Here is a 10,015-nt window from a genome sequence, read left to right as displayed (position 1 = left end):
GTAGTAGTTCCTTTTTAATAAGGTATAAATAAAGTATATACATTTTAATGGAGATTTTTCTTTGTGAGACAAATTTACATACACACAGCTCTACTACATATGCACATTTACATACATACACAGCTCTGCTACATATGATAATGTCTGTAAAATGCTGTGGAATATGTTAGCACTATATAAGAATAAAGATTATTATTATTATTATTATATGCAAATTTGCATACAAAAACACTGTGTACACATTTCCCCATTTTGCAGTTCCTTCCAGGTCATGTGAATGATTACATGATGAGAAAGGTCCTTGAGCTAGTCAGGTGGAAGGTTTTTTAGCTGCTCACTCAGGACGTGCAGCCTCTGTACCGGTCCTGGTACCTTCCCCTCCTGCTCAGCACCAATCAGTTATATACAGGTGGGGCTGGAGGAGAGAGAGCAGTACTCTCAGTGATCAGGAAAGACACTGTCTCAGCATTCTCCTCTGTCATGAGATGCTGCCTCCAGTTTATAAGACACACTTATTAACAAGATATTTTCATGATAAAAATGTCTTATAGGCCAAGAAATATGATACGTTCTAAAGTGATTTCCCTTTCTCATTTATTAATACAATGTCTGTTAAATCTCTTTGTACAATGTGTCAATAACACATATAGTTTATCTAAGTCTGAATTATTTTTGATGGTCAACAAAATACAATTTTCCAGTAATTCATTTTTCACACTCTAGGTATGACAATGGCTTCTCTGTGTGGGATTTTTTACTTTTAAAGTGTGGTCCACTACATGGACAACCCCTTCTCAATCCTCATGTTTGGTCGTGTTAAAATAAAAGCACTGATACAAACCTCCCATGGAGGCGTCGTTCAAGCGGTGTCATCACTTGCGTTCCTGGGGCTCATGTGAGGTTGTTATGTCACGTGAGTTCTTCAGCCAATTAGTGCTGGCGTGATTGTCCCCATCTTCAGACAAATTGAACATCAAGAAGTCAGAGAGCAGCCGCAGCCCTGGCTTCCTGTTGATGTTCAATGCATCCGAAGGCAGGGATAGTGAAGCCGTCGCTGATTGGGCACAGGACTCATGTGATGTAACAACCTCACATGAGCCCCGGGAATGCGATTGCCGACAAAGCTGGAATGGTGAATATGAGTGTTTTTATTTTAACGAGCCAAATATGAGGAATGACAAGGGATTTCCCTAATCGTGGACAACCCCTTTAAGAAAGTACAATTTTCGATTAAAACATTTCCAACATTCTGAATATGAAAAAGGCTTCTCCCTTGTGTGCCTTCTCTGATGTTTTTTAATAGTTGATTTCCGTGTAAAACATTTCCCACATTAAAAACATGAAAAAGGCTTCTCCCATGTGTGAACTCTTTGGTGACTAAGAAGAGACGATTTCTTCACAAAATATTTCCCACATTCTGAGCATGAAAAAGGTGTCTCCCTGTGTGGGTTCTCTGGTACATAACTAAACCTGATTTCTGGTTAAAACATTTCCCACATTCTGAACATGAAAAAGGCTTTTCCCTGTGTGGATTCTCTGGTGTCTATCAAGATGCGATTTCTGGTTAAAATATTTCCCACATTCTGAACATGAAAAAGGCTTCTCCCCTGTGTGGGTTCTCTGGTGCTTAATCAAATCAGATTTCTGGATAAAATATTTCCCACATTCTGAACATAAAAAAGGCTTCTCCCCTGTGTGGATTCTCTGGTGTCTATAAAGATATGATTTCCGGTTAAAATATTTCCCACATTCTGAACATGAAAAAGGCTTCTCCCCTGTGTGGATTCTCTTGTGGCTATAAAGATTTGATTTTCGGTTAAAATATTTCCCACATTCTGAACATGAATAAGGCTTCTCCCCTGTGTGAGTTCTCTGGTGACCAAGAAGAATTGATTTTTTCCCAAAACATTTTCCACATTTTGAACATGAAAAAGTCTTCTCCCCTGTGTGAGCTCTTTGGTGACTAAGAAGAGATGATTTATTCCCAAAACATTTCCCACATTCTAAACATGAAAAAGGCTTCTCCCCTGTGTGGGTTCTCTGGTGGTTAACAAAATGTGATTTATAGTTAAAACATTTCCCACATTCTGAACAGGAAAAAGGCTTCTCCCCTGTGTGACTTCTCTGGTGTATAACAAGATTCCATTTCTGGATAAAATATTTCCCACATTCTGAACAGGAAAAAGGCTTCTCCCCTGTGTGAGTTCTCTGGTGTATAACAAGATTCCATTTCTGCATAAAATATTTCCCACATTCTGAACAGGAAAATTGTTTCTCCCCTGTGTGGGTTCTCTGGTGCTTAATCACATCTGATTTCTGGTTAAAACATTTCCCACATTCTGAACAGCAAAAAGGCTTCTCCCCTGTGTGAGTTTTCTGGTGCTTAAACAAATTTGATTTCCGGTTAAAACATTTCTCACATTCTGAACAGGAGTATGCCTTCTCACCTATGTGAGTTCTCTGGTGTCTAGCAAGATCTGATTTCTGGTTAAAATATTTCCCACATTTGGAACAAGAAAATCTTTTCTCCACAGTGTGAATTTTTTGATGTTTAAGAAAAGGCTTTTCGAAGTGAATATTATTTCCAGATTCTGAATGTGAAAATGGCTTCTTTGCTTTAGGAGCAATTTGTTTTTTAATTCTTATATTTTTACTTTCATTTTCCTTAGCAGTCGGTAATGAATCAGAAGACGAGACCTGTTTCAAAGCATCAGATGACAGATCTTTGCTGTGAAGGGATGATAGTATGTCTGGAGTAATGGCATTCACTTCAATTGTATCCTGTGGGATATCGAGATCATTTGATTTAAAATTTGAAGATGTCAGCTGTCCCTCTGATCTCCTGGTACAGTCATCTGTCAAGAATAAAACCAATTATTTTTGAATAAAATATCCTTGAATTTTATATTGTTCAACATTTCTACTTGAACTGTCTGTAAAAACGGCCAGTTATGTAAAAATATAGAATTATTCACAAAGACAATGACAGTTCACAGTCTAATATAAAACCTCATAGGATGAACCAGTAGAGCGTGGTGTTCAACTGTTTTTTCATTCTGCTTCCCAAATAGGGAATAAAAAGCCACCAAACAATGTTATGTAGGTGAAAATTATAGCAATAACAACTTCTACTCATCTCACCAAAAACAAGTCCCCACTCAGGTCCATCACCTGTCAATGGAAAAACAGAGGTTTCCACATTATTAGTGACTAAAAGGCTCTTAAAAAGAAACATGGCTTCCATAAACCAATCCAGCAATATCCGCTCTCCCAAAGTCAAATCTCCCCCTCACTTCTGAGCCTTGCAGTGTGCCCAAGCCACATTTAGCATCCATGTATTTGACATTACTATAGTGAGAAGAACCCACTTAATTGATGGTGTGTGTCTCCTGGAGCACAATCTGGGTAATATGTGTTGGGCAATAAAATACTATTTAGCAATTTTCACTCTCCAACATCCACTACATGCTAATTTCTAGAAAGAGCCTGTGGAGTCAAAATAGTCACTACTCCTAGGGGATTTCTACTGCTCTGGTCTTCTGTCATTTTGTCATATTAGGGTTTCTTCAAAAGGGGTGTCCCATCTCCTTTGTGACCTGCTCCTGAGACATCTGCTTCTGTCACCAGGCGCTGTCTTATTCATTCTGCAGGTGGTACTAGTAATGAAGGTGTCGGAGCAAGAAGCTCTAGGCGGCCCAGGCTCTGCCCAGCCACTAAGATTAGGGTGCCTGAGACCTACAGTGGTGGCCAAAGGTATTGGCACCCCTGCAATTCTGTCAGATAATACTCAGTTTCTTCCTGAAAATGATTGCAATCACAAATTCTTTGGTATTATTATCTTCATTTACTTTGCTTGCAAGGAAAGATCACAAAAGAGAATGAAGCAAAAATCAAATCATTGATCATTTCACACAAAACTCCAAAAAAGAGCCGGACAAAAGTATTGGCACCCTCAGCCTAATACTTGGTTGCACAAACTTTAGCCAAAATAACTGCGAACAACCGCTTCCGGTAACCATCAATGAGTTTCTTACAATTCTCTGCTGGAATTGTAGACCATTCTTCTTTGGCAAACTGCTCCAGGTCCCTGATATTTGAAGGGTGCCTTCTCCAAACTGCCATTTTGAGATCTCTCCACAGGTGTTCTATGGGATTCAAGTCTGGACTCATTGCTGGCCACCTTAGAAGTCTCCAGTGCTTTCTCTCAAACCATTTTATAGTGCTTTTGGAAGTGTGTTTTGGGTCATTGTCCTGCTGGAAGACCCATGACCTCTGAGGGAGACCCAGCTTTCTCACACTGGGCCCTACATTATGCTGCAAAATTTGTTGGTAGTCTTCAGACTTCGTAATGCCATGCACACGGTCAAGCAGTCCAGTGCCAGAGGCAGCAAAGCAACCACAAAACATCAGGGAACCTCCGCCATGTTTGACTGTAGGGACCGTGTTCTTTTCTTTGAATGCCTTTTTTTATTCCTGTACACTCTATGTTGATGCTTTTCCCAAAAAGCTCTACTTTTGTCTCATCTGACCAGAGAACATTCTTCCAAAATGTTTTAGGCTTTCTCAGGTAAGTTTTGGCAAACTACAGCCTGGCTTTTTTATGTCTCGGGGTAAGAAGTGGGGTCTTCCTGGGTACCCTACCATACAGTCCCTTTTCATTCAGACGCCGACGGATAGTACGGGTTGACACTGTTGTACCCTCGGACTGCAGGGCAGCTTGAACTTGTTTGGATGTTAGTCGAGGTTCTTTATCCACCATCCGCACAATCTTGCATTGAAATCTCTCGTCAATTTTTCTTTTCCATCCACATCTAGGGAGGTTAGCCACAGGGCCATGGGCTTTAAACTTCTTGATGACACTGCGCACGGAAGACACAGGAACATTCAGGTCTTTGGAGATGGACTTGTAGCCTTGAGATTGCTCATGCTTCCTCACAATTTGGTTTCTCAAGTCCTCAGACAGTTCTTTGGTCTTCTTTCTTTTCTCCATGCTCAATGTGGTACACACAAGGACACAGGACAGAGGTTGAGTCAACTTTAATCCATGTTAACTGGCTGCAAGTGTGATTTAGTTATTGCCAACACCTGTTAGGTGCCACAGGTAAGTTACAGGTGCTGTTAATTACACGAATTAAAGAAGCATCACGTGATTTTTCAAACAGTGCCAATACTTTTGTCCACCCCCTTTTTTAGGTTTGGTGTGGAATTATATCCAATTTGGCTTTAGGACAATTCTTTTTGTGTTTTTTCATTGAAGACAAATTAAATGAAGATAATAATACCGAAGAATTTGTGATTGCAATCATTTTCAGGAAGAAACTGAGTATTATCTGACAGAATTGCAGGGGTGCCAATACTTTTGGCCACCACTGTATAGTACCATCCAGTCTGGCAGTATGGGTGTGTGTGCTGTCCAGCTTGAGTAATCAGCTTCCTGCTTTAGCCAGCTGGAAAGCACCACACCCTAGTAAAGCTCAGAGCATATTGCTGGAAGCTGCCAGATACAGCCTTGTTCTCCTCTGGTTCAGTCCTCTGTACTCATCTCACAGCTTGTGTATTTGTTTCCTGTTGTGACCCCGGCCCATTTACTGACCACTCTTGTGTCATCTGATTTTGTATTTTCTCTGCCCTCCTGATTCTGACTCGGCTACCTGACTATTCTTCTTGCCAAGTCACATCACAGAGAATAGCAGGTAACACCGTGGCCCAAGCTTAGGGGTCTCTGTGTAAGTCCTTGTTCATCACCCTTTAATGTTTAAAGGGTGATGAACTAGAAAATTCCTGAGATCTGGAAAACGGGGTGGATAGTGCCAAGCCTGTTCATATGAGCCATCTTTTGAGCTGCCAGGTGACCACGAAAAGTGCCCTAATACATTGTGTCTGCAAACTATTCCAGCAAGATCTGCATTCAAATAGCTAAATCCTTCCTTTCTTAACCTGCCATGTGTCCAGACAGTAGTGTACAACCGTATATAGGGTATTGTCAAATTCAAGAAAAGTTGGAAAATAATTTGTAAAAGTCCATTTGTTTCTATTATCCTTTGTGAAGAATTCCAAAGTTCTCACCACATAAAGTGTCACACATCAGATGTGAAAATTGGGGCCTAATTAGGAACACAAAACTGGCTGCAGGAAGTGGTTAAATCAGAGTATTTTGGGCATTAACTACTGTAGTCAAAAATTGAGGCATTTGGTTTTTATACTTTGAGAAAGGCGCCGATCCGGCACAGAAACGTGTTGGTATTAATAAAAGCCGTCTTGGAATCCCAAGCCTCTTCATTCCTGCAGCGCAGCCTGCCTAAACGTGCCAGCTTCCATTTTTTTGCCTAGTCAAAAAATTGTGGGTATAGACAATAACACATCTACTAAAATGATCAAACTGAACAGTCTTCATCAATAAAAGATGAGTAACTAGTGGTGAAACCTCCCTGGCGTAATTAGAGTATGGGGCTCGGTGGCTCTTGGCAATCTAAACCATCGTAAGGGACAATATTATCTATCAGATGAGTTTCATGAAGAAATATTAGACATTCAAGGAGACCTTTTTATAATAGTGCAGAGCTGAGGTATCTTAAATTTAGATCTAAGGCATTTGGAAGAGGCAATGGAGACCTTTTTGAAAGACTACAAGGGAGTTACAGAGTCACATAAGTGAGGCCGGCTGATCCCATCACAATCAAACTATTACACAGAATGAACCTATAAAAAATAGACATAAAATAAAAAAAAATGTTACATTCCCAACATCAACATATGTATGAGGGGAGAGCTCCAACACTAAACTGGAGTCGCACTCATTTATGGTGGACCATTGGAGCTACTATGAGTCCTGACCAGAAGAGTAGAGAAAGTATTAGTGCCCCCATTTCAGGAGAGATTGTGCAGTAATCTGAATTCCTTAGGATTGAAAACATAATGGAATTTATGACGTGAAGTGAATCCATGAAACCAGGGCTCGAGCCAACACATCTCCTGCAGGCGTGAATAAATGTATATTACAGCCATCAGCCACGCACAGCTTAGAGATATATCATGGCACAGGTGTAATGTTTTTTATGTAGTTTATCACATTCCTGTTTGAAGTTAGTTGGTTTTAAAAGAAATTGAAAATTTAAGATAAAGGTAAATTCTATTGTTATTGTACAGAAATTCACACTTGGCCCTCACTGCACATTTAATGTTATCAATCACAAAAAGTGAAGTTTGGCCAGAAAGACTGGACCTGGTCTTGTAGGGATCATATGAGAACATTCAGCAACACAGAAGGGAGAGAAGGTAGATTCATCCAATAAGATATCAGGGTTCTAGGAAGCCAACAGCATCATTACCCTCCACTTTCTGTAATAATATTTTTCTTCAAGTGATTTTCTAAATTGTCAGCACATTCTACGTACGCTGTCATTTGGCTTTTCAGTTTATAGATCTGGGCAGGTAAGGGTCAGCGACTTCTAATTTCAGTTAGAAGGTGTATCCTCCAGGTTGTAAGTTCTAGAGAAAATGGCTTTTAATGCCCAAAGTCATTTGAACAGTTTTTGGTGGAGCAGAATATTGTGGTCTAGGGGTAAAATGGTGATCACACGATTGTAATACGGCCGGATTACACCACCGATAAAGCAGAAACAGACAGCGACGGAGAAGGATCTGTGACTTCTCAGCATTTAGTGGTTACTACTCACCTGGGAGGTTATCTGTAGGAATCTCCTCTTTACACCACTCATCACCCCTCACATATGTCTCTGTAGTATTAATATGGGTCAGATCTTCACCCTGAAAACAAATATTGTAAAAGTCACAGACAGATGAGAAGTCACATCTATGATTAGCACTAATCCTGCCATCTCCACCCTTCTCATTACACAAGTATAAAACATATAATACTGGTGGATAAAACAAGACTGAACACAAGACCTTCACAGCCATCTACACATCATAGGAGAGATCTCATGACACCTTCTCTCCATCTACCTGATGATCCTGAGGAACATTGGGATCTTCTTGTTTACAGTCATGTGGAAGAAGAGGATGGGGACATCTCTCTGGTGTTGTCCTCTTGCTGGATAGATCTGGAAGAAACACATACAGGGACTGAATTCATTCTTTACATACAGATAATTATAGACCGTGTGTATTTAGTCCTGTCTATTACCTGGTGATGTGAGGGGCTGGGGAACCTCCATCATGACGTCTTTGTACAAATCTTTGTGTCCTTCTAAATACTCCCACTCCTCCATGGAGAAATAGACAGCGACATCCTGACATCTTATAGGAACCTGACACATACAATGATACCGTCATCCCCCCGATCCCTTCATAGCGTTACTGTATAATGTCCCAGCATTCCCAGCTGTGTCACCTCTCCAGTCAGCAGCTCAATCATCTTGTAGGTGAGTTCTAGGATCTTCTGGTCATTGATGTCCTCATGTATCAGGGGGTGAGATGGAGGCCCCGTGATTGGGCTCAGGGGTCTTCCCCATCCCTCAGACACAGGGTCCTGACAGCGCCCACTAGAGGTCTTCTTCACTACTGTGTAATCCTGGTTATGGAGAGACACATTAATAAATCGCACTACAGACATTTCCAGAGTCCTCACCTCTCCAGTTCAGTCCATCTGTTATTCCCATAGATAAGAATGATGTAATGTGACATCATCAGAATCTCTCACCTCTCCAGTAAGACGGAAGAGGATCTCTAGGGTGAGGTGTAATATCCTCTCTGCCATCTTGTCTCTGTCCATATCCATCTTTGATGGGTAAATCAGGAAAATTCTCTTATATAGAAGATCTTCACTGAGAGGATCTGATATTGTAGAGACCTGAATAAGAATATGAGCCGATGTAACATCATAAAAATCCTGTGTAATAATCCAATTACTGGAGATAATAAGAGAAACATATGAGGAGATTTATTATTTTACAGTATTTAGTTTTATTCTTTACATCTACTAATAAAACCTATATATTTTAGGCCACAGACAACAAGCAGTTTCTTCCTTGGAGTCTGCAGCTGAATACGTTTCTCATAGACTCATCTTCCATAAAGTGAATTCTCGTCTCATTTACTGACACTGGAATCAGCATTAGCAATACTGCAGGAGATATTCATTACACGTAACATGAGAAATAACTACTTCATGAAGTGGATGACATCTTTATCTTCTACTATGGCTCGGGAACATATTTGGTCAAAGTCAGTCACTGACTACATCATCCCCGGCCGTCTATATGAATTTTAAGTCTTTTGGGCATCAAAACATAGATGTACACTGCAGGGTTGGCACAAGTGCGGCTGCAACAAAAACCCTGGCAGTTTAACCACTTACTGCTGTCAAAAGCACAGATGGCATCTCAGAAGGTTTGACAGAGTTCGGCTCAATGCCCCTTCTCCCCCAAGTACTCGATAGTATGGGGCTGCCTAGTTACTACGATATTTAAATGCCTAATAATGGTGTCTGGGCCTGCAATGTACGAATGTCTACTATGTCGGGCCAAAGGGAGTGTCCAATAAGTTGCCTTTTAACACCCTCATACGCATTAGACTAAAGTTGCATGAAAGCACAGATTTTGGGGGATTTGGTTGACTATATAATGTATTTGGGGGCCTGAATTACAGAGGTTAATCCGTTTGTTCTTCCTGTAGATAATCCTCCACTAGAGGAGTCTGGAGGCGACTCTCTCATACAGACCACAGGAAATCTGGAATATTTGTGTATATGGGAGAGATAGTCATCTGCCAAATGACCGTTCGGCCAATATCTATCATGTGTATAGGGCCGTTAGTATTACACTGACAGTCAAGGGATAACACAGTAGTACAGTGCATCACCTGAGCAATCAGAGGCTTGTATGTTGTATGATCGCACTAATGACAGTTGGTTAGCAAAGATTTAACGTGAATAAAAATATCAATGTTTGCAAGTGGGTAGCTAACTGGCTAAGGGATAGAAGGCAGAGGGTGGTTATAAATGGAATATACTCAGATTGGGTAAGCGTCACTAGTGGGGTACCACAGGGGTCTG

At 40.7% G+C, this 10,015-nt stretch overlaps 1 protein-coding gene across 1 annotated transcript; it reads right to left on the bottom strand.

The window, feature by feature from the left end:
• Positions 1-302: 302 nt before the first annotated feature.
• LOC141192293 (uncharacterized) lies at positions 303-9,343 on the bottom strand. Its single transcript, XM_073661788.1, has 5 exons — positions 9,320-9,343; positions 8,147-8,270; positions 7,966-8,063; positions 7,677-7,767; positions 303-2,855 (listed from the first exon to the last, which is right to left on the bottom strand). The coding sequence occupies exons 1-5, from the start codon at positions 9,341-9,343 to the stop codon at positions 1,465-1,467; spliced, it is 1,728 nt and encodes a 575-aa protein (XP_073517889.1). The 3' UTR covers positions 303-1,464.
• Between the last annotated feature and the right edge of the window lie 672 nt (positions 9,344-10,015).

This window comes from Phyllobates terribilis, unplaced genomic scaffold (genome assembly GCF_046119375.1).
Source record: "Phyllobates terribilis strain yellow unplaced genomic scaffold, ASM4611937v1 Scaffold_56__1_contigs__length_8794411, whole genome shotgun sequence".
Classification (NCBI taxonomy): domain Eukaryota; kingdom Metazoa; phylum Chordata; class Amphibia; order Anura; family Dendrobatidae; genus Phyllobates; species Phyllobates terribilis.
Note: the sequence above shows the minus strand (reverse complement) of the source record. Positions and strands in the feature narration are given on the sequence as shown.

Excerpts from the sequence above, each read along its gene's own strand:
- LOC141192293 (XM_073661788.1), bottom strand. The coding sequence starts at position 9,343 with ATGCCATCTGTGCTTTTGACAGCA. Across the intron at positions 8,064-8,146 it reads CCAGCCCCTCACATCACCAG|ATCTATCCAGCAAGAGGACA; the intron begins GTAATAGACAGG and ends TGTTTCTTCCAG. Across the intron at positions 2,856-7,676 it reads TCCTACAGATAACCTCCCAG|ATGACTGTACCAGGAGATCA; the intron begins GTGAGTAGTAAC and ends TATTCTTGACAG.